At 35.5% G+C, this 24,691-nt stretch overlaps 3 protein-coding genes across 4 annotated transcripts; 2 read left to right on the top strand and 1 right to left on the bottom strand.

The window, feature by feature from the left end:
• Positions 1-322: 322 nt before the first annotated feature.
• LOC132177557 (putative sphingolipid transporter spinster homolog 2) lies at positions 323-16,530 on the bottom strand. 2 transcript variants are annotated; one of them, XM_059589929.2, is made up of 16 exons: positions 16,295-16,530; positions 14,743-14,874; positions 14,186-14,287; positions 12,345-12,449; positions 12,087-12,162; positions 10,771-10,845; positions 10,444-10,546; positions 10,310-10,369; positions 9,466-9,541; positions 9,227-9,324; positions 8,940-9,016; positions 8,637-8,750; positions 6,722-6,841; positions 2,833-2,961; positions 1,474-1,552; positions 323-601 (listed from the first exon to the last, which is right to left on the bottom strand). In XM_059589929.2, exons 1-16 carry the CDS (start codon positions 16,411-16,413, stop codon positions 468-470), a joined length of 1,599 nt encoding a protein of 532 aa, XP_059445912.2. In that variant the 5' UTR covers positions 16,414-16,530; the 3' UTR covers positions 323-467. The 2 variants fall into 2 exon arrangements, with proteins under 2 accessions (XP_059445912.2, XP_059445911.2); XM_059589928.2 differs by having other exon boundaries at positions 9,466-9,547; positions 16,295-16,518.
• Positions 16,531-19,875: 3,345 nt separating this feature from the next.
• LOC132179195 (B3 domain-containing protein At1g05920) lies at positions 19,876-21,401 on the top strand. Its single transcript, XM_059591860.2, has 3 exons — positions 19,876-19,992; positions 20,097-20,314; positions 20,527-21,401. The coding sequence occupies exons 1-3, from the start codon at positions 19,891-19,893 to the stop codon at positions 20,999-21,001; spliced, it is 795 nt and encodes a 264-aa protein (XP_059447843.2). The 5' UTR covers positions 19,876-19,890; the 3' UTR covers positions 21,002-21,401.
• A 1,887-nt stretch (positions 21,402-23,288) lies between these two features.
• Positions 23,289-24,316, top strand: LOC148586183 (uncharacterized). Its single transcript, XM_088515488.1, has one exon. The coding sequence runs from the start codon at positions 23,525-23,527 to the stop codon at positions 24,314-24,316; it is 792 nt and encodes a 263-aa protein (XP_088371614.1). The 5' UTR covers positions 23,289-23,524.
• The last annotated feature ends 375 nt before the right edge of the window (positions 24,317-24,691 follow it).

Here is a 24,691-nt window from a genome sequence, read left to right as displayed (position 1 = left end):
AAAGGATCATTTCCATTTCATTTGAAATGAATAATATCTAGTTAGTGTATTTTATAGGGTTAAATTGTCCAAAAATTGAAAACGACAATTTTACCCCTATAAAAAACACTAATTGGATACTATCCATTTCATTTGAAATGGAGAGGATTCTATTCCGGGAGTTATTAGCTGAAACAAACTTCTAGACACATATTGAAGCTGATAAAGGCCTTTTAGGGGCTTGCTTCTTGGGTTTTTTTTTTTTTTTTTTTTTTTGTCACTATAGGGACATCCATTGATATGGAATCTATTATGAACAAAGATTTCGTTTCACCTATGTAACTTGAGAAAATATTTCTTTGCCTTAGGCTCTAATCAACGTAGTTGTTCCTCCAAAACTGGGAGAAATATAAAGTAGGAACCTTATTTACACAAAGAAAATGCATCAAGTGGAGGGCTACCTAAAAAAAAAACAAAAACAAAAAAACTTAAGGTTCAGCTGAAGATCCTATTGTTTCTGCTGTCTTCCCTCCTAGCAAGGGTGTTCTGTTTGACCTGTCTGTCACAATGACTTGATGCTCACTTTCTTCATTAAATCTATCAACGCTGTGCATAAATACTCCTGCAGCAGTACATATTGGTTATATAATTTCATAGCTAGTTGATTTGGAAGGATGGTGTTTTGTTCATGCAATTTAATATCATGTGATCAAAAGCTTTGATCAAATTACTTGAGGCATTTGGTTTTTCACAGAAAGAGAAAGTAATATCAACTTCTTCAACCTAGCTCTTTTGTCATTATTCTCTTATAAGATCGTGTAAACGGATTTAAAAGTAAGAACTCTTCCTAAAAATGAAAGAAAAATAAATCATATTTTGCTGAACATGTGGTAAATAGTTTCTATCATATTTCTTTGCCCCCATACCAATTCAGAAATTTAACTAGTCTCTCATCATGTCACAAGGCAAAAAGTATTTAAAAACATGTATTTTTTATTTTCTTGGACAATTATCTATTGATGCAAAAAATCTTAGTCTAGCACAAGCAGAACGTAAACCTAAGAGTCTATTTGGAATTGCGTTTGAGGGACTTAAAAGTGCTTTTAACACTCAAAAAGTCAATTTGAAAAAAAAAGTACTCGTTTGGTAAAAAAATTAAAAGCGCTTTTAAGGATAAAAAAAGCCTAAAAGTAGCTAAAAAGCACTCTTGGCAAAAACTTAAAAATTGAAGTTTTTGCTCAAAAGCTTTTTTTGACTTAAAAACTCTATTTTTTAAACGCAATCCCAAACAAGGTCTAAGACTATTTACATTTTGCTATCTACGTTATAAGTCCTATATGCTATTGAAGAACTGCTATATACTACACTAATTACTCGCAGGACTTTTGGAGCAGCACACTGACCTTACTCAAATGCTATCTCCAGATAATCAATTGTTAACTTGGATGCACTTTTGTTGGGGAAAAAAGGAGGAAATAACTAACAAGAACTTACCAATAAACCATATTCCAGCTGCTGGAAACAAAATCGCTGTTAGAATAAGCGCAGTCTTCCTCCAGTTGTCCAGATAATCCTGCATGATTAAAGTAAGGCCAATAAAATGATGGTCTAAACATGTATGAAAGACCAGCATCAGGACTTCAATATCTTAAGATCTCGGTAAACTCTGTCAACCCATTGCTTTCTAACAGGCAGAACACTGTTACAAATTACATAACAATCACTATTTGAATGGCAATGTAACAGACCTAAACATAAAAAGAAATTCCCTGTTGTGTTCATAAATTTGTGATATCATTATAAATGCCAAGATACCCCACCCCCCAGGCTCACCATTCAATTTACCAAAAGCAATATACTGCCCAAACTAAAAGTTTTCTAAACAGTATCACAGATTCTTTTCTATATACAAACCATCTATCTGTTGATACCATCATTATTCTTTCTATACTGGCTCTACTTACGTATTTGAAAATTAGGTTTCATACAAGATAGAAATGGGGTTGGACACTCTAGATTCCTACTCATCACTGTTCCCTTTATAAAAAACTGCATGTGGTGTCATTAATATTTTTCCCTGTTGTTAAATTTAGAAAGCTCTATTAATTACGGTGTTGCTCGCGGGCAATCCCGGACAAGGAGGGGCAAGATCACTGTGATGTAGTGATCTGAGTGAGTTTGTGGGGTTTTTTGGGTGCTTTTTAGGGTTCTTGGGTGGGCTTGTGGAGTTCTTTTTGTGGGTGTGCTTTGGGGTTTCTTCTTGTACAGTTCTTTTCTCTTTTTCTTTTTTCAATAAAACTCCTTATTACTTATATATATATATATTTGTTAAAAACTCACTAGGGAATCATTAGTAAGTTTATGAATTTCAATATACATCTTATCAATTGAGAAAATTGAACGCCTCATTGTGGGATAAGCTTTAAAAGTAATTATAATTCTTATCAATGAAATTTCCATTAAAGGGAGTAAGATGCAATTCTCTCTCTCTCTCTCTCTCTCTCTCTTCTCTTTAATTTTCTTTTTACTGCTCCTGTAATCTATCAAAACACATGTTTGACCATTATCCAGAAGGGACTGAATTGCCAATATTTAATTGATTACCTTTTTGCTTGTATTACGCTAGTTTATAACTGAAAGCAGCACTTGATGACTGGAAGACAATAACTAGGAAAGTGCTTTCCAATTTTTCTTTAGGGTTAGAGGAAAGTCAAAAGGCTAAGGTCAAATAGTTACTTCAAAGATATGATTAGGCATCAGTATCATCCACACTTGATACCACTAAAGGAAAACAGTAAGTCCCAAGAAAATACCAGTTCAGCATTTCCAAAGATATGATGAAAGAAGGCAAACCTCGAGAACTCCAACAAGAGGTGAGGAAGGAACATCTCCAAAGATGTGAATTGAAACAGTAGAGATAGCCATAGATAGTGGCCTCATACTTGGTTTAACACAATGGAGAGATATATAATTTACAGGTCCCTGAAAATGAAAATAGAAAGTTCTTGTAGAGTAAGAACTCCAAATTGCGAATTGTTAATTTCTTAGCAATACAAAGCCTTTCAGCTTGTATTCAAAGAGATAATGAAAATAATCTTCTAACCAGATATACTTTTTTTATTTTAACAATTTCATGTAGCATACAAAATGAATTCTTCCAGACAAACATCATTAAGTTACTGAAATAAGTTATTTTCTCAAGAGGAAAAAAGAAAAGAAAAAGAAAAACATAACAATTCATGATAGAAAACATAACAATTCTAACACAGAAAAAATCTATAAATCCCTCAAAGTGCATTCATGTTAAAGCAAATTATATGGTATAATGTCATAGCATATGCCCACATCTCTAGGTCAATTTTTAAGCAGCCTGTCCTGGGACCATGATCAATTTTTTTGTAAATTCATCAATGGATTAGAAAAATCAGACAGAAGGTTATATGGCAAGGAAATTGATGTCGACACACGGTATAATATTTGCCAGAAAGTAGTATAATACTAGATTAGGTGAATCAAAAGGGCGATACATTACATTTTGCAATTTTAATTTAAGAGCTATTAGGTGTATCAAAAAGTGTCACGCGTATTTCTTTGCTAAAGTATAGGCCTCCATTGTTTTTGGCTGCTCTGGTTTTGTTGGTTGATTGGTTGACATGGGTTAAGGTTGTCGTTGAGTGTGTCAAACATGCCATGGCGAGGTTCTTTTTTGTAGAAGCAAAATTCATTGAATTCATCATTTAGCCTGGGGGTAATTCTTTCAGTCCGAGAATAGTGGAACGAGGGAAATGGTACCTTCGTTCCATCTTTCTGGGGAGAGAGGGTGCATTTTGGCTACTCTCAACCATTGACAATGCGGCTAAGGTGGAATGAAAATCAGTGGGAGGTTTTATTCGAAAGTTCAGGAATGCTTAGTGTGCCCTCTTGGGCCAACGGTGTAGCAACAGTCATGGAAGCTATATGGTCGTTTCGTAGAGGAGTTCAACAATGGAGGGTGGAGAGACTATTTCAAGAGGAGGAAGTCCTTGCTAGACTCTATAGAAGCAGATTGGTTAGAGAGACTATTTCAAGTGGAAGAAGTCCTTCAGGTAGTGCTTAGCATGGATGGTGATAAACCGTCGGGTCCGGATAGCTTCACTATTGCTTTCTTTCAGTTGTGTTGGGCTATAGTGAAGGGCGATCTCATGCACGTCTTCCACAATTTTTACGAGCATGGGCTGTCCGAGAAAAGCCTCAATGTTACTTTCCTTACCCTTATCCCTAAAAAGGTAGGGTAATTGGAAGTAATGGATTTCAGACCTATAAGCTTGGTGTGGAGTCTATAAGATTTTCTTTCCTACTAGAATGAAACATGTGCTGAGTTTGCTCATATCAAATACTCATAATGCCTTTATAGGGGGGAGACAAATTCCCGACTCAATTCTTATAGCAAATGAGTATTCCAATGGGAAGTTAAAATTGGGAATTCCTGAAGTTATGTGCAAGCTGGACTTGAAAAAGGCCTATGACCATGTCAACTGGGAGTTCCTTTCCTATCTATTGGGGCATCTTGGCTTTGGCTCTGAATGGAGGCAATGAATGTCTGCATGTATCTCCACATCCCGATTCTCTATTTTGATTAATGGTAGTTTGCATGGATTCTTTAGTAGCTCTAGGGGCCTCCACCAAGGTGACCCCCCATGCCCCTTCTCTTTGTGATTGTCATGGAGGCTCTTAGCTCGATGTTGTCCATAGCTGAGCTGTGATTGGTTTTTTTTTTTTTTTCTTTAAATCTAGATTCAAGATAGACACCAAAAATGCTGCCCCCTTGGAAATCTAAATTCTCACCTTCTTTTTGCATATGACATGCTTATTATGTGTGATATAGATCAAGATCATATCTATAATCTAGGACACATTCTTTTGTGCTTTGAGGCTATTTCGAGTTTGGAGGTAAATCTTCGAAAATCTGATTTAATTGCAGTGGGGGAGGTTCCAAATCAGGAAGAGCTGGCCAATATTCTCAATTGTAGTATATCCTCTCTACCTTTGAAATATTTGGGACTCCCTCTAGGTGCTTTCAAGTCGAAGGTTATTTGGGATGGGGTAATTGAGAAAATGGAAAGAAGATTAATCGGTTGGAAGAAGATATACTTTGTCTCGGGGTGGTTTCCTAACACTAATCAAGGGTACATTATCCAGTTTACCTAAGTATTTTTGATCCCTATTCCCTCTACTAGGAGTAGCTAGAAGATTGGAGTGTCTTCAAAAGGACTTCCTTTGGGATGGAATAGGTGGTGAGCCAAGTTTCAAATGGAGGATTGTTTGCTCCTCAGTTCTTAGAGGTGGATTGGGTGTTAAAAACCTCATGCTATTTGATAAAGCGTTACTGGGTAAATGGTTCTCGAGATTTGTGTAAGAGGATAATTCTTTATAGAGAGGTGATCGTTGAGAAGCATGGGATCCAAAGAGGGGGTTGGTGTTCAGAGGAAGTTAGAAGGCCCTATGTGGTGGGCCTTTGGAGGAATACCGCAATCGTTTTTGGCATGATGTTGGTGCGGAGAAATAGTGCTTATTATCAGATTACTTGGACTCTTTTCGCAATTATATCAATTAGAATCGAGTTTCATCAGGGCAGTCCAGGATTGAGAGTTAAGAGTCCCTACACTTGATCCTCGACCTATTGTACTCTTTGAAAACCCATCTAGAGGAGCCGGACTGAATGTTGGACCACAACATGCAATCATGATTTTGAAGTGAAGAGCTACTATAATTCTTTATTGCCTGGAGAGCCTTGTTTATTCCCATAGAAAAGCATTTAGAAGGTTAAGACCCCGTTCCGCAATGTTTTCTTCACTTGGATGGCAGCTCGGGGTAATATGCTTATGATTGATAATCTGAGAAGACTGGGTCTCACTCTAGTTAATTGGTGTGAACTACAAAAAGAATGATGAGACTGTAAATCACCTTCTTCTCCATTGTGAGTTTACCTCCGATCTTAGGCACCTGATTCTAAATTTATTTGAGTCTCGTTAGTCATCTCTAGCAATACTCTAGAGCTGCTACATTGTTTGAAAACACAAGGACAGCGACATTCCAACAAAGCCTCTGGTAAGTCATTCTTGCACTATTAATGTGGAGCATTTGGAGAGAAAGAAACTGGCACCTATTTGAGGATTGTGAGTTTAATGTTCTTTGTTTAAAATCCTCCTTTATGAGTTCTCTCTTAGACTAGGCTGCAACTCTAATTCCTAATTTTTCCTTCTCAAATCTTGTAGATCTTATTCACTTTTTAGACTTCGAATGCCATTAGGGAGGTTGTTTTCTCTTGTTTACTTTTTATGTATGGGGGCTTTGCCAATTTTCTTTTTTTTTTTTTCATAAATTATTATTCACAAAAGAAAGTTATCAAAAGGGAGAGGCATCTGAATAGGCCATTTAAGGAAATTTTGCTTAGCGGTTGGCAAAAGGGGAGGAAACTAGAAAAATGTTATGGCACCATGTGGATATTGTATTTTCCAGTATTGCTTTGCTCTCAGAAGATATTAACTCCTCTCGTATTTATTTTATGAGAAAACATTTGATCAATAACGGAAAAAAACAATAACAATCATGCATCACAACCATGAAATGATACTTATGAGAAAAAGATGCTTGATTTACTGAGGATATTTCCAACTGAACAGTATGTTGAGCATAAAGGATGATTAAAACACGGAAATATGTAGCAACATCTAAAAACTATTTGCATTAAGGAGGGAAATACCTGAGTGGCAAAGACAAGTAGTTCACCAACCGAAAAAAGAGCTAGGAAAACATACATGCTCTTGAAACAAAAGGCACTGAAGCAAAATACCGCTCCCAAAAATGTTGCCACTGAAAGAAGCTGCAACAGTTTCCAACTAAGCTATTTAGTGGCAGGGGCACGAAGAAATAATTTTGGTATGATTATTGTAAACAAAGACAGAAATATTTGGATTGTATAAGGCCATTCCTGAAGGTTTTCTCAATTCCACAAAGCTTCACTAAACCAAACTTCTATATATAATAAGCATAGAAGAAAAAGAACTTACATGAATTCTATTTCAAGACAAGCCAATTAAATTCACAGCAAGCTCAACTGTTCAAAGCTTCTGGTCTATGTAAATAAAATTGCCTAATCTCCCTCCCCACCCCCCCAAAAAAGAAAAGGGATATGAGAGTGAAATTTCCCAATGTTTGAAATTGGAAATCATAGTACATGACGACTGCTTTCCCAAAAATTCAACATCATATCTGAAGATTCTGGCCCAGCTTATGCCATCAGAACTTCATTTCGCATTTTGCAACTCCAATTTGCCTTCTATCCAAGTTGATTAAATTTCTATGATGTGTAGAATATGATTTGCTTAATCAACATTGTAATTAGTTTCTAAATTTAATATTGAGTTCTGCACTTTATTCAGTTTCACATCATAAAGGACCATGGAGTTTTGTGATGTTGAAATATAATACAGAAGGCAAAAATTCATTTAAAGGTTTCTCGTCATTAAAAAGTTTCAATAACTAAGTCAAGTCTTAGGAAAAAAAAACATGCAAAAACGCTAGACATGAGAGTCCCAAGGCACTAAAGAATATGTAGAAATAACATTGGTAGCTATAGGAAGATTTAGTTGTATGGAACTGCATTCCTAGCTCTGTATGAGAACTGCACACATGCCAATAATATTTCTTAGAACTTAATGTAATAATGGCAAAATGTCTAGAGGCCTAAATAAACTGCCATGGTTAATTATTCATATACTGATGCAGCAAGGAGAAACCAAGTAGACAACTAGAATAACAGAGATAAACAGCAACTTTTACTCTGAAAATAATTAAAGGACAAGTAGCAAATAGAAACAGGAAGTGAGAACCCTAGACAGCTCTCCAACACAACATTCACTAAAAGTTTAAGCTATTGAGTGGAGAGGTACAAGTATATATACCCATAAACAAGCACACACCCAATGGATGTGAGATTCATAAACATGTCCGACCCTCTTAGTAATAGAATTAAAACATAAGAATCTAACAGCCCATCAAATTAATTCAATAGAGTAAAACATAATAAGCTCCCTAACAGCATGCTGACTTGTGGTTTCATCAAATACCTATTTCCCCTATGTTTGTTCTTATACTTGAACACATTTTAGCATCTGCTTTTAAGTATGGCAATCTAATATTCTAACTGGCTGTCTCTAGATGTTGTGACGCTTGGAGTATATACGCTGGTTATTCTTTTCGATCATGTTCTTATTTTATACGAATATCCAATGTGCCAAGAGTACCAAAAATGTATAAGACATGCTTTCCAAAGTTGAAAAAATTATTTTCTTTAGATAGTTTGTCTTGGATACATATCAGGAAGTATCTGAGAATAACTGGTATATGATATAAATCTTGGCGGATGCTAACTTTCATCTCAAAGTGATTTTATGAAGAATAAAATTTCACAAGAAAAAAAAAATGGCCACAGAGAGAGAGAGAGAGAGAGTGCAAAGTCAAAGACCAACAACTAGCGGTTCAAAAAGATAAATATTTGATGATCTCGCTCTTCTATGCACAACAGCCCAACAAGAAGAAAATAATGCATGAATGTCTACCAAAAGAATCAAGGAAGGTAATCCTAGTTCCTTTCCTCTAAACTCAAAAGAACCCACCTTAAAAGCATTGGAGATGGTGTTATTCATAAAATCAAGAACAAAGCCTCCAGCTAACGTGCCCAATATTCCACAGACAATTGTAATCCCTCCAAAAATCAGATCTGCATTGCTCTGCAAAAATACCCAATTGCATACGGTGCAGCAAGATCACCAAGTTGTATCTTGGGGTTACATTGTTATCATTTAATAAGCGTATCTTATTTATGCAAATCATGTGAATTTAAATGAAAGGGGTATTTTAGAAAAGGTTGCATTGAAAAATTTAAAATTGCATATATTAGATAAAAGGTAAGAGCTTACCATATTATAAATATTTTTACCAGCCTTAGGTCCCCAATATGAGTAGGCACCAATAACGAAGTTGTATGCTATGTAACCTAAGGGTCATTCAGTGTTTAAGAGAATTAGTACGTCAAGAGTGAGGAAAGCAACATGTGAACTGAATTATTACTTTCGAAATATCCCAAAATAAAAATCACAAATCCAAAGATGAAGTTCTTCAGATTAACTTATTAGGATAACACACTGAATTAAATGGAAGTAGCTACAGATGCACAAGATGGTAGTAAAGCAGGAGAGAAAAATACCTAGAACATTAACGACATACACCTTCTCAAGCAAAAGCACTTGCATATCTTTCAAAAATCTTGCAAATTGATTCCAAATCTTGGTTGCAAAACTCACCCTGCCATAAAATAAAATCTATGAAAAGAAAATATATATTTCCATACTTTGGCAGGTACTATATACAATTTGCAGGTAGTATAAAGAAATATTAACCACATTTAAAATAACATATTATGAGCTGAAGGATGCCAGTCCTCACATGGCGGGTTTATATGAGCTCTTATCCCTGAACTCTTCTCTCGTGGATGCTGCTCCACCATTACCAACTGCAACATCTGTATCTATGCATTGAGAATCTAAATAAAATATTTTTTTTTGATCAAGTATCAAATAAAATAATTGCAGCCAATAAGGACAACTACTCCACATAAGAGGCTAATCAACAGAGCAGATTCCTGTTATCATTGACTACATAAAATATTAATGAATAATGTTAACTATTAAAGGACTGAAGCAAAGACTATAGTAATGACATGAAAACATCAAATTTAAAATCTTTCTAAACAACACATTTTTTTATGTCTTTTTGAACCTATAAGTAGTTTATGGTGGTAAGACATTGTGATGCCTAACTGGAGTATAAGAGAGTATCTTGCTACATGATATCCTTCCTTTTCCCTCCTAAGAACCCTAGTTAGAAATCCATAACTCAGATTCCATAATTTATTCAGAATCAATGCTTCAAGCAACTGGCTTCAAAATAAAACTGCATTTCAATAGCTATGAAGCAATCCTGTCATGAAGATGGTGAAATTTAGACAAGCAGAAATTTAGTTAAGGAAAGTTGATTAATTAGAATTTGTGCTTAAAAACTAAGGTGTCATATTTGATCAATAAAGTTCTAAATTCATGCATTTATGCAACTATACAATCACATAAAAAACTTGGAAGTTATATGCTGATGCATCTTTCATATACATTGGCTTATTGGGAATGTTATCAGCGATACGATGTTCTGTATCTAGTGAAGGAAGTATTTAACTGAAAGGTAAAATAAACGGATACTGCATAATCCATTGTGTTATAATCATAATTTGCAGTACCTTGCGAGGCAGCTGTCTCTACCTCTGCCAGTGCTTTGTTTGATTCAGCTGGAGCAAAACCTGTATGCACAAGTCGTTTATAAACATACATAAATGGTTGCAGCATCACAAGTAAATACATAAGAGACATGCACCTTTCAATTGAAGAGGCTTCATCACAAAGCCTAGAACTGCGAAGGGAAGCATTAAAATTGCTTCCACCCAGAATGCATAACGCCAATTGAGATAATCTCCAACCTATATATTCATAACAAAAAAGGAATACAGTCAGCCGAATAAGGTCAGGGAAGGAAACATAAAGGAGACGGGATCAAGTAAGAAACAGCAATCAGAATATCAATTATAGTAGATAAAAAATGGTCACACATCCATAATTCTTATGATTTGACAATTAAATATTAGGAGATCATCCATGACAACATGGTCCTCAATCATACAACAGTTAAAGTAAAGAGACGTACCAATCCACCATAAACGTAGCCAAGTGCATATCCAGTTGGTATACACATGTAGAATATTGCAAGCCATGCTGTTTTCTGATACAAATACAGGTATAAGAATGAGGTTTCAAGCAGATAAAAAAGCAAAAAGCAGAGGCAAGTATAATACCAAATAAAATAATCATAACTAAAAGGGGAAAAAACACACAATGGTGTAAACCTGAGATTAAATCACATCCGAAAGCAAGTGACAAGTTGGAAAGGGAAGGGAGGTTACAAGGGACATTACGACTATTTACATTGATCTGACAAAAATTTTGCCTGGATTTCATAAGGAAAGGTATAATATTGACCCACTGCATCACTGCCCAAGAAACTCAGCAACAGAACATGATAACAGAGAAAGCCTCAAATCTCTAGGTTGAACTGTAACCCCGCTTGGAAAGGGCTGAGCATGGTCATTTTCCTTAGCCTAATTGAATACAGATATATCTCAAGGTTCCCAAAGTCCATCTGACCCTGGTTCAAAATGTCATGAGGATATTTGGTATATTTTAGCCTACACCATGCCATATCTATAAGAAAATTAATTTGGCAACAGAGATATTTTGCTTGGTCCATGTTCTTTGCTTCTTATTCTCTCCATCTGTTGACTGCTACGTTTCCTCTTCCCCATAACTGATTAATGGAAGAGTTCCAAGCTCAACTGCTGGCACCAAGTTTCTGTCTCTATAAAATAACAAAGGGCTTGAATTGCTATTTCTAGCCGCTCTAATGACAATACACTCGACTTTCTCTGTTGACAACATTTTTTCCTGATAAGTCCTCTGATGACAATATTAACCATCCTGATGTAAGAATCTTCCCCCAAACCTTCAAAAAGGGAAATATAAAGATCTTATGACTAGATATAATTTCTAGAGTGCATTGACTTCCACAAGACCTACCAAAGGAACAATGTTGGTGACTCGAGCACAAAAAGAAGTAAGAGAAGACTTCCTATCCCATCCCAATTCCATCCCCACAATCAGAATTAACAACTCACTCTAAAGGACAAACATTTAAATGTTTAGCACATCAACGTCCAAACTGAAATAGCTGCACAATTTATGATGGTAGATGAAAAAATATAACCCAATGTAACCATAGATATCCAAAGGAATTGGAAGACATGAAACTATTAGTGTTCTGGGACATTAGAGGGGACTTGAAATTAACATTCATGTGCAACAGAATCATTGCATCCAAACAATTAGAGGAGAGTTGAAATTAGTGCAGTACACGGAATGGATCATACAATGGCAAGCATAGTCAAAAGGGAAAGGAGGAAAAAAAACCTGAGTAGCTGGGGCATTATCATCAATGAATGGCGCTGCAAGACTTATAAATGAAGCCTCACCAACACCAACCAGCCTGCAGAAACCACATTAAAGGAAAAAATTACTACAGCGACTGAAAAACATATTAATTCATGTGTTAAAGAGTCCTTATTACTTAAGTACACAAAGACCTAAAATGAGAGTATAAAAGATGAGTTGTACTTATCAAATATAAGATTAATTGAAATTTATATATACGTATGTATAGCCACTTACATGCGGCAGATTGTAATGGACCAGAAATTAAATGAAAAACCGCAACCAATTACAGCTAAAGTCCAAACTGAAAGTCCCACTCCAATAAGCCTAAATGGATTCACGCTGCAAAATTTGAGAACAACAATTAAGGACTCATAGAGAAATGAAATCACTGAGACCAACCTAGCATCATACTTTCGGCATACAGTACAGGAGAAGATTAATATGAAAAATTAATATGCAATGCAGTAGAAATCAAATGGAAATGCACAACTGATTGCAGCGAAGTCTGAACTCACAATCCAGGTCCAACAAGCCTAAATGAATCTGTGAAAAATAAAAAATAAAAAATAGAAAATAAAACATATTCTCTTTCTTCAATCATATTTGACTAATATGGCAAAACAAAATGCACAATGGTAAAAAGTTATTCTACATGAAAGTAAATTAAAATAAAAAAATAAAAAAATAAAAAATCTGCCTCCATTACATAGTTAGACTAGTCAACCTCAAGGATTCAAATGAACAAAAGGATAAACAGGAACCTTGACATGAAATATAAATTCTCATACTCTTGTTTAAAGCCCCTGTTCATCTTTGAAATTTCTTTTTATGCATAAGAAATTTTTTAAAGCATTAGAACATTTCCAATTTTCAAGGGTGAGTATCAAGGCAACAAGATCCCTTTCTAGCTGCCCTAAAAGATTAATGTACTTGAAGCACGTTGGTATAACAAGCATGCTAGAAATGAATACTACAATCTCTCATTATCAAATTTCAACATAAATTTGTATTCTTAAAATATTGTCAATAAAGCTCTTCTATCAAATGGAAAATCTAGGGAGGAGGATTCTTGCCAACACCAAACAGTTAAATTACATTGCCAGTGATGGTCCTGGAAATGATACTTGGAATTTATTTTTTTGGAGGAGCTCAAGACTTTCTCCAAATATTTAAAACTTCACCATAAAATTTCCTGCATGTAACAGATTTCGCAAATAGCTTCATGCATGGTCAGATCATATAGCCTATATAATATATTTGACCTTCGCATTTCATTGGTAGACATTTTTCTTTTGTTCTGCTAATGGCTGGTAAACAATAAAGAGTTGAATAGGGAACCATCAATTTCTGAAAGATTTATAATCAAAAATCTCTCTACGTGTATACTCACAAATGTATACTCAATAATCTTTGTACATGTGAGTAATCAATTATAATATGAGAATGTCATTGAGGTTTTTGAAAAATAAAAAATAAAAAACTAGAGTGCTATGACAATTGTTTAGTGAAATCAATTGTAATTAATAGTAACTTCGGACAAGTCACGAGATGACAAATGTCTTAATAAGCCTATTGAAGCTAGTTTTTATTTTCCCTCTAGGTCCCTTTCCAAGCCGATTGCATTAACCAAATTGCACAAGCTTCTAGAACCCTCCTTAGCTGTGTTTTACATGAGAGTAGGCTAGGATTTTAATTCCCCTAGTGTGGCCATGTTTTTACAAGACAATGGAGGCTAGGGTTTTCCCCTCTTCTACAAGTAAACACATTCTTATGAATAAGAAGCTTGTGCAGGCATAAGACACATACAGTGTTGTCAAGAGTTGAAAGACACAATTTAAGAGGCCACACTTGCCGTCTCAAGTCAGTCATTGGAGAGAAGATATAATTAATTGAAAGGTGAGGCACATAATTTGTAGATTAAATCTCACTATGTTAATCAAAATGTAATAATCATTGAAGTATGTGCTCTATTTAAGAGAAACCTAGGTGCAATATACAGATAAATTGGAAACTGATAAAAAAGCAGATAAAACTGAGATGGGTTGGCAACCTATGCAAGACAACATGACTATTACCTCTTTGCCAATGATGCAAATATTGGGGAAGCCACAAGAAGTCCAACCATAAAAGCAGATGATAGAACTCCATCTTCAAAATTGCTCAAGTTAAACTCCCCCCTACATACAATAAGAAACTGAAATTAAGTCAAAGCAATTTAAGCTTCTTAAAAAGTTGATGTCACCATAATTTTATTGCACAATCAAGTGCGTCATTGTGCACAAATGGATACAACACACATGCACAGTCACACACCCACACACACACAAAACCTCAATCACTTAGTAGCTGCAGCGAGTGGATGTAATTTTAAGATCGCATAAATGTGCACAAGTATGACACAGAAAAAGTGAAGTAACAAATGTTTTTCTCAAATTTTTCATTTTTTTTATGCTTCTTGGAAACAGATGAATATATCTAATGTCAATGATTGTATACTAGTGATGAGAAAATATGCAAGTTTATTTCTATCTGGGGCACATAAAACACGATGGTAAAAAGAAAAAAAGTGCAAATAAGGTATGCAAAGATTATTGTCACAGGTTCAAATGAAAGCCCCCAAAGTTAATCTTACTGTATTCCGGTACCAGCTGTGCATGTACCACTTTTGGTGCAAGTTCCTTGACTACCATTGACACCATTGCTGGCTATTGTTCCTCGATCCACATAATTTATCAAGTTAATAACACAAAAGATAATGAGCAGCCTGCAAAAACAACATAAATAAGTCTATTATATGACTAGACCAACAACAAGAAATGTATGAACCTTTAAAGTGGATCGTAAAGTCTGAACTTCAAGAGATTTTCAACCCAAGTTCAGAGATAATTAAATAGATAGTACATTTAGACTCAGACACAAACAACATGAAGTTTTGGGTATTTTTTTAACATAAAAAGCCAGGGGGTGCATATACATACGTGCATATACATACCAGGCTTTAAATTTGATCTTCTAACTAACCTGGAAAATCACCTTTTCCTTTTAATTTCGAGAACAAGAAGCCATCATTCTCCCACTAATACCTAAAAGCACCCCCAGCCAAGCCACTTAGTCAATTAAGTAAATAAGAAATGTCATTTTCCTTTAATCTCCCATTCTACAATCCACCAGAACACCTTTTTATCAAATTCAAGGACTAACTGACCACTCAAAGCAACCAATCTAATTCCTTTATCAGTCCTGACAATAGGACTTCAAAAGCCTTAACAAAATCATCTTCAACAAAGAATCAATTCAATATGCACTCCAACCCATCAACGTCAACTGTTAAATAATATAAAAATATGCATATGCACAAATTATGGGCTTTGTTTGATAACATTTTCCCCTTCTCCTTTTTGTTTTCTCTTTCCAAAACAAAAACATTAACAAACAACCCAAAAAATAAAACACTAACAAAACTCTTGAAATTACTTTTACCTTTGTGTTAGGTCAGAACACTTTTTCCACAAAAAAAAAAAAAAAAAAAAAAAACCCTTCTAAAAACCATTAACAAACGGATTGTAGCCAAAATTCCTAATTTTCAATACATAGTGACCAGTTGATCACAGTGGAGACTAAAAAAGAAAGAAATTCTAAAAATCAATCTCAAGTCTACAGCATTTTGGATTCTAAATGGAAATACATGAGAAAACTCTATGCGTCCCAAATAACTGTATAGGCCACGGTTGAGTGAAGCACCTTTTTCTATATATATATATATATAAACTCACCTTCTTTTCCTTTCTCACATTTTCTCAGAAACCAAACACAGTCCCAGCAACATAATAATCAAAGTTACAATTTTGAAGTATGGCACATGGACATTGCCTTCCAGAAACAAAAAAACTCAACCAAACTAAGCCAAAAAGAGTAAATTTTGACAAAAGGAATAAATCCTTCTGTTTTCTCTGATATTCCAGGACCCTTATAATCTACGAATTTTCACGTCCAACATTTTTTCAGGAACCAATGCACACACAAAAATAAATAAATAAAAGCTTGAATACCAACTACGCTCATTACAAAATCCCAAAAAAGAAATTCAAAAAACAAAAAACAGAAACACTCAAAATCCTCTCTTTTTTTCTCAGCAACCAAAAATTCCACAAAAAGACAAAAACCCACCAACCACGAGAAAGTACCTCTTGGGCGTGAACCATGACGGGGTTGGAGCAGTGCTAGAAGCTCTCCGACCCATGTCTGTCTCAGCCGAAGGCTTGGATTCCCCTGAAGGCTCTGCTTGTTCTTTCTCCACTGCCATAAAAAGAAAAAATGTGTACAAATATGTACAGTTGAAGCAACCTTTGATATTTGAATGGTAGTTGGGAAGGAGAAGACGGGGGTTGTCGTTTACTCCTAAAACTTTGAGCTTTTTCTTGATAGGTTGCTCTATTGACTGGAGCTAGAATCATGCATAATAAAAATGAGATTATTAATTTGAATTCTTAAATCACGTTGGATAAAGTGGATATTACTAATTCGAATTTTTCTCCACCCTTATCCAGACATATTTAAAGAAAAAAAAAATTCGAAAACAAACAAGAACTAAAAAATACACTTTTTTTTTTTTTTACTTGACGTGTGATATAATTAGCCAGGAGAAGAATTTGGTTTTATATGGTTTTAAGATCATTGTTGCAATTACAGTTTGCTTAGGTTTCAATTTGCTTTTAATCGTGGGTGTGCGGTTGCACTGTGGACTTGTGAGCTACCACGTTGTGATTGGGCCATGTAGACATTGGTTTGGGGATCACCCATTGATCTCAAAACATCATATGATATGAGAGTTGTACGCGACACTCTAGGAATGAATTGAAGAATATACCCCGACATGGTAGTTTAGCCAAAAGGAAGTTGGGTATCCAGAAGAAGCACAAGATGCTTTTTCTTTTGTCCTTCATTTTTTAGGCTTTTCTTTAACCAGAAAAAGAAAAGAAAGAAAACCTTGATATCTAGATCATGATTCATGATCTTGGTGGTCTGGTGGATGCTTTTTAAGGGAAGTAATGATATCTTTTACGTTATAATTATAAGATAAAAATATAATTTTTAATATTATTTTTTTAAGTGTCATATCATACACGAATATATTGCATACTCACCGCCCGTTTACCACTTTTATTATGCTTTGCTGATGTGATCAGTCTTTACAATTTTTTTTGTTCAGTAATGCTGTATAGCACATTTTTATCTCATAATTATGATATGACAATTCCAACCAATTGTCATTTTTTTTTTTTAAAAAAAAAAAAAAAAAAGTATAATAATTGATCCAAGTTGGCTGGAACTATCACTTAAGCATTGTGAAATAAAAATATAATTTCTAACATTACTTTTTTTCTTTAACAAAGACAGGTCCAATGACATGTTTGCCAGTGTTACATAAGCAAAATTGGATAAAAGTGGGATAAAAGTACGGTGTAGTATTCTATATTGTTGTTTGAACATTGTGAGTTGTAATTTTTTTTTTTCCTGCCAAATCATTGGATTATCTCAACCAACGCATCTAACAATAAAGTTTGGTGGGAATCTCGTATTTTGATGCATAAGTGTTAACTTACATCAACATCTGCATCTGAGAGACAAACTTTAAGATGTAAAGTTGTGAATTAAGTGCATAGATTTTTTGGCCATACCAACCTAGGAAGCTTTGCCAAAGTAGTGGCTTAAGTGTTCAAATGATGATTGCATAGAAGGTCCAGGTTGGAAAGAGGTCCCCAAACCCTAAGACAACTAGATTTAGATCTGGCTTTTTATTTGAGCATTTTGTTTTAAATGAATGGTTAAGAATGTAGCAACACATTAGAATGAGAAAAAAATGGTGGCTTGCCAAACTTAGTCTTGCATCATCTTCTAAGCTGCTTTGCCAATGTTACGAACTAGAATATCAAGTGCGTAACGAGATAAATTAAAGTAAAGTTTTTAAAAAGAATTTGCACCTCTTTCAAAAGTGAGTTTGAGAATGAACATCGGTGCATGCCTTTATTAATATCGTAACCTTATATGCGTCCTTATTAACAAAAAAAAAAAAAAAAAGTTAACTATATTTATTATCATTAATGTTCTCACTATGTTTCAATTTTTGCAATCGCTCTTCAATCTATTATTGGAATTGTAATGTTTCCCTTTCATGACCTAAAAGAACAAAAATACTCTCCGATAAAAATTACTTACTTTTTTTCGGTTTAAAATACTTTTATTTTTAAAGGAATTTTCATTAATAAAAGTTGCAAGAATCTTTGCATTTGAACAAAAGCTTGTTAATCACATAGGGTATTACAATGTAGGTGGCGGATCTCATGTAGTTTTGAAATGGAAGTATTCACTGAAATATAATATTTCTTAGAACTGGTACAGGATTGGGAGATGGAGTTGATTTCCTCTTTCTTTGAGACATTCTATTCTCTTAGAGTAAGGCAGTGAGACGTATATAGAATTTGTTGAATCTCTTCCAAAAGGCAACAGTTTGAAGCGAAGTCGTTTGATCATGTGTTAACCATAGGTACATGTGTTAACCATAGGTACAAGTTCCCCGTTCCCTTGGAAAAATATATGGAGAATAAAGACTCCTTCGGGAGTACCATTCATTGTGTTGATGGTGGCGTTAGGAAAAAAAAATTAACGTTGAGTAATTAATGTGGTATGTGTAAGAAAAGTGTGGAATCTATTGAACACCTTCTTATTCATTGTGAAGTTGCAAGAGAATTATGGATCTCGCCTTTTAGTTTGTTTGATATTGTTTGGGTTATGCCTAAAAGGGTGAGATAGTGATGAGTTCGGAGCGTTGTGACATTTTGGAACCGTGGTGGCTCTTTTATGTTTAATGTGAAATATTTGGAGAGATTGGAATGCACCGAACATTGAAAATAAGCTGAAAAAGATTTTTCAGCAACTCCCTTTTCATATGCATAGCATCTCATCATTGTTTACTTTTCTGTAGTTTTTCTAATTTTTTGAACATTTGTTCTTCTTTCTCTACTAAATAGGAATTTCTCTTGTATAATTATTGTGTATTAAGGTTGTAACCCTATGTGCTTTTTAACGTAATTAAATTGCTTTCATATATATATATATATAAAGAATTAGGTTGCTAGATTACCCTGATTGCATTATGTTGCAATTTGCAGTTCTGTATACCATTGTTTGTACTATTATTCTATTACTATGACTATATATGTAGCACTCACTGTAGCTTATTTTAGCAGCTGGAGTTTTGCAAACAAATTGTGCCTTGTCATTCCTGCTCTAGAAATGCTCTATAGATTGCTCTAGAAATGCCATATCTATATACCATTCTTTGCCAATTCTCTTCCTTCTCTATTTTTTTTCCCCCCCTTTTTTCTTTGTAAATACCAATCTATGGAAGCATCTTTACTACTCAATCTACAACATCTATACCACATTATTTAACATAAAATTATTATGATTTTATATTAAGAGTCATTGAATTGGTGATGTGATTTTTCCATTTTTCCAAATGGCTAAATCTTAAAGAAAAAGTAAAAAAGAAAACAATGGAATCCAAGGAGTTCAGTTGATGTAACCGTTTTCTTTTTAATCCAATGAACTTGTCATGTCTTTTTTCAGCGGAAGAAAATCTAAGTTGTTCAAAGAGGGTAGGGTCAAGTGGCATAAACAGACAGATTGAATGTGTGGTCAGTAAAAAGTTCATCCTTTGTAAGTAATCTATTATGGTGCCCTAACGATGTTTTTATTGACTTTTCTTTAAAGCTCTGTGATGGCTTGTCTTGAAGTGGCAAAGGACCAACCCATTCAACCTATACTCACTTTCATCTTTTCTTTCTACTCTTGTCTTTTCCTCTGTTCTGAAGACATTGAAGTGGGTCTTGTTTCTTCTCATACTCACTCCCAATCATTCCTTTCCAGTGTGGTGTCCTCTAAAACGCTTTTGAAACTCAAAATCTTTCATTTTTCTTGTTTCAGGACATGACCATCATCACTCTTGAGGATCTGAGGAGGGACTCTCTTGAGATATGTGGGGACTTCAATAAAATCAAAGAGGAGGTGATCAGAGCTGTGGGTGGGGATCAAAATGAGGTAGACCGGCTGCTAACTGTGAGGATCTTGATGGGCTTGGATGAATTCTACAAGAAGAGAAAGCGGTACCAGGAGAAGAAGCCATTGGAGTCAAGAAAGTCCAGGTAATAGAATTCAATATATATATGTGACTCGTATTCTCTCACTCAATCGGTAGAGACCTCTCCATTCATATATATCATACGTTACAGGTTTTATAAACATCAACTACATACTCACTTTGATCTCTTACTTATTGTATTACTACAAAGATAGTTTCAAGTACTGTAATTGTAGTAGTAGGATTGGGACTCAAGTTATCTTGTGTGCTTACCAGGAAACCCAAGAAGCAGAGAAAGAACCTGACAGAGATCAAGCACCCGGTTCCAACCCAAATGCCAACCGAGTTCAAGGACAAAATCGCAGGGCTGCAGGGTTTGAATATCAAGCTTGTGATTCAAAAAGAATTGACCATCACTGACATGAACCCTTCTCAGGACCGGCTTTCAATTCCAAGGGGCCAAATGAGGTTTGACTTTCTAAGCAATGAGGATCAAGCCCGTCTTAAGGAGAAAGAAGCAAATGGAAAACACTTCAAAGGCAAGAAAGTGCCATTGATAGAACCAAGCCTTAAGGAATCGAGCGTCTTCTTGAAGAAGTGGAAATTCGGTAACAGCAGCAGCTATGTGTTGAGCAACCCTTGGATGGATATTGCAAAGAGAAACGGGCTCAAGCCAGGAAATAATGTACAACTTTGGTCCTTCAAAGTCAACCGAAAGCTCTGCTTGGCCCTCATTAAGCTAGATAATTAGTACTGTGCTCAGCAGCTATGTGTTGAGCAACCCTTGGATGGATATTGCAAAGAGAAACGGGCTCAAGCCAGGAAATAATGTACAACTTTGGTCCTTCAAAGTCAACCAAAAGCTCTGCTTGGCCCTCATTAATCTAGATAATTAGTACTGTGCTCAGCAGCTACGTGTTGAGCAACCCTTGGATGGATATTGCAAAGAGAAACGGGCTCAAGCCAGGAAATAATGTACAACTTTGGTCCTTCAAAGTCAACCAAAAGCTCTGCTTGGCCCTCATTAAGCTAGATAATTAGTACTGTGCTTTTTGTTTCTTGTCAGTTCTTTTTATTTGGGCTTGTTGTAAAAGTATAATCACTACAACTTAACTCGTTTTCTGTATAATTAATTCTGTTGTTCAGTTTAATTTTTGATGTTGTCTCGGTGATCATATCCATTGCATTCTGCATTAATATATTGTTTGAGGTAATAACTGAACAAATTCAGTTATAACTTTTGTTCCCGACTCTACAATGTCAATCCCATGGCAACAGTTGTTAATGAACAATAACTTGAAGATAGTGAGGATAAAAGGATAGGAGAAAGGGCATGCCCCAAGCTTCCCATCTTAGGACAGAAAAAGTATCTAGTAGCAGCTTTTTCTAAGAAAGTTATCATGAATTTAGAGTATCTAGGTGACAAATTCGTTTAGAAGGAAGTCAGACCACCAAAGTGAAGAATTTGATTTAGGCTCAAGAGAAAACAGGGACCAAAAAGCAAAATCATGGTTATATTTGTTGCTAACACTATCACATAGTGATCATTTGGAATTATATCAGACGCAACCAATGTCCAGCAATACCTCAATTTTCTCCAGCACAACATGATATGAATGTTAAGATCATCTTTTCAGGAATCTCTAGTCTGCTGAAATTTAGAAATCTACTAAGCTTTTTCTTTTCTATTTCTCCAATAGGTAATAAATTCAGTAGAAAGCAACAGTACATATAAACTAGATAGTAATAAAACACCTTTTTGCTTGGAGTACCATGGAACATATAGAAGATGGTTCTGTAACAAGGTTTTGGTCCAACTAGGTTGATATTTGCTTAATCTATGCATTTAGATTCGTGGCCCAAATATGTTCTGTATATCTAGAAAACAAAATGTAATGACAATAATGATATATAGCATTAAAAGAAAGTAAGAGAACTTATAATCTAGATTTTACTTCCTAAGACCACTTGATTTGATGCAAAATCTACTGATGAAACTTAAGGATCTATATCTCTAGCAATTATAGGTTGGACCCTCACCAAAAAACGGCAGAATGTTTTTATCCATTAATAAAAAACATTGAAGGAGAACCAAAATATCTCCACTCAAAATAGTATCTCATCACAATAATACAAAATTTATAACCATTCATTCAGCCAACTTTTTTATTCCCCATGTTTGCTTTCCAGCTTCAGTTTTCCCATACCTCTGATTCTTGTTCTAAATCTAAATTAAAGGTTTTAACAAAAAGCTTCTTTTGAGCTCCTGAGATCTGCACTTTGAAGCAGTTGAAGAATTCAAGCAAACAGTTAAGGCATGAATTATTATTAGTATAGCCAGTCCATCCATCACAATGCAGAGGCCAAAAATGAAGTACGTTTCTTGGTAAAAGTGAATGATTGAAGATGTACATGTTATAAAGAGAACAATAGAACTCATCTGCAGGGGGTGCGAGGAACCTTTTTTCAGTGATAACCTTTCACAAACAGTTTGAGGGCATTCCCTTTTAGTTCCAGACAATGGGATGAGGTCTGATCTAAGTCGGTGCGTCTGATCTAAGGCGGTGCAGCTGATCCCAATTCCCTGACAAACAAATACCAATTCTCAAAATAATGAAAATGCAATTCACAGCCACAAGACAACCTTGGAAGATAATATTTAAAAAAATGGAGGGCAAAATAGTTATTTCAAATTGAGTTTGTGACAATTTGGGGGTGTATACTCTGACCGGGACCGTTGGTGGCAAAGCCAATGAAAACCGGCGCATGTGCGCTTATTTCGACCGTTAGCGACAAACACGGTGAGCACCTGCTGCACCATTCCGCCAAACACGGTGAGCACCCGCTGCAGTGCTGCACCATAGATGGGGTAGTAATTATGATTTCAAAATGGGTTTGTGACCGTTGGCGGTATAACGCGCCTATCAGAGTTTGTACCATTGATGGGGTAAAATAGTAATTATAATTTCAAATTTTGTTTGTGACCGTTGGCTGATATAAATAAGTAATAAGAGGAAGAAACCCAATACTCACTTTCATTTCGTTTTTGCTCTGTTCTCTTCTCTTCTCTTCTGTGCTGTTCTGTTCTGAAGACATTGTGCTCTGTGTTTCTCGCACTGTGTTGTGTTGTGTTGTGGGTCTGGTTTCTTCTCACAGACCAGAGATCGATCATAGTTACTCCCAATCGCTCCTTTCCTTTGTGGTCTTCTCTGAAATTCTCTTTTGGAATTCAAATTATTTCCTTTTCTTGTTTCAAGAAGAAGAGGAAGAAGACATGGCCATCACTCTTGAGGATCTGAGGGGAGACTCTCCAGCCATATGTGGGGACTTCAATAAAATCAAAGAGGAGGTGATCAGAGCTGTGGGTGAGGATCCAAGCGAGGTAGAACGGCTGCTAACCGAGAGGATCTTGATGGAATTCGTTCAATTCCACATGAAAAAGAGAGAGCCGTACCTGGAGAAGAAAAAGAAGAGGGTTGCCCTGAAAATTATACCACCCAAGAAGCCATTGGAGTCGAAGCCCAACAATTCCGGAAACATCAACAAGAATCAAGAAAAGGAAGAAGAAGAAGGAAAGTCCAGGAAACCCAAGAGGCAGAGGAAGAACCCGACAGAGATCCAACAAGCGGATCCGGACCAACCACCCTGCATGCCAACCGAGTTCAAGAACAGAATCATGGGGCTGCAGGGTTCGGACATCAATCTTGTGATTCAAAAAGTATTGACCGACACTGATATGAAAGGTTCTCAGGACCGGCTTTCGATTCCAAGGGGCCAAATGAGATATGATTTTCTAAGCAGTGAAGAACAAGTGAGTCTTGAGAAGAAAGAAGCAGATGGGAAACATTTCAAAGGCATGGAAGTGCCATTGATAGAGCCAGGCCTTGAGGTGTCGACCATCTTCTTGAAGAAGTGGAAATTGGGTAGCAGCTGCAGCTACATGTTGAGCAGTCCATGGATAAATATTGCAAGGAGAAACGGGCTCAACTCAGGCAATAATGTACAGCTTTGGTCCTTCAGGGTCAACCGAAGGCCCCATTTGGCCCTTATTAAGCTACAGAATTAGGATTTTTTCTTTTCTTTATTTTTTTATTTTTCATCCATTTGGGGCTCATTGTATAATCACAGCAACATAACTCGGTTTCTGTATAATGATATAATCCGCACCGTGGAAATATTTTCGCATGTAAGAATGAATTGATTGTTTTGTTTTGTTTTGTTTAATAGCTATTTGCGTTTAAGAATTTCTCACTGATATGATATCCTTTACATTTGCTCCCTATTTCCCCTGTATGGTTTCTTCATGCCTATCGTTCCATAGACAAAAAATTTGGTGTCACATAAACATAAACTACTACCCATTCCCATACACATGGTTGGTTCAAATTTTTAGTGACTTTATATATTGTTTTTCTTCATTAATTTAAAGTCCAAGGTGACC

Source organism: Corylus avellana, chromosome 4, assembly GCF_965113065.1.
Source record: "Corylus avellana chromosome 4, dhCorAvel1.hap1.2, whole genome shotgun sequence".
Lineage (NCBI taxonomy): Eukaryota > Viridiplantae > Streptophyta > Magnoliopsida > Fagales > Betulaceae > Corylus > Corylus avellana.
Note: the sequence above shows the minus strand (reverse complement) of the source record. Positions and strands in the feature narration are given on the sequence as shown.

Excerpts from the sequence above, each read along its gene's own strand:
- LOC148586183 (XM_088515488.1), top strand. The coding sequence starts at position 23,525 with ATGGCCATCACTCTTGAGGATCTGAGGGGAGACTCTCCAGCCATATGT.
- LOC132177557 (XM_059589928.2), bottom strand. The coding sequence starts at position 16,413 with ATGGCAGTGGAGAAAGAACAAGCAGAGCCTTCAGGGGAATCCAAGCCT. Across the intron at positions 12,163-12,344 it reads TCCATTACAATCTGCCGCAT|GCTGGTTGGTGTTGGTGAGG; the intron begins GTAAGTGGCTAT and ends TGGTTTCTGCAG. Across the intron at positions 10,547-10,770 it reads GCTACGTTTATGGTGGATTG|GTTGGAGATTATCTCAATTG; the intron begins GTACGTCTCTTT and ends ATGAATATATAG.
- LOC132179195 (XM_059591860.2), top strand. The coding sequence starts at position 19,891 with ATGGCTTGTCTTGAAGTGGCAAAGGACCAACCCATTCAACCTATACTC. Across the intron at positions 19,993-20,096 it reads TCTGTTCTGAAGACATTGAA|GACATGACCATCATCACTCT; the intron begins GTGGGTCTTGTT and ends TTCTTGTTTCAG. Across the intron at positions 20,315-20,526 it reads TTGGAGTCAAGAAAGTCCAG|GAAACCCAAGAAGCAGAGAA; the intron begins GTAATAGAATTC and ends TGTGCTTACCAG.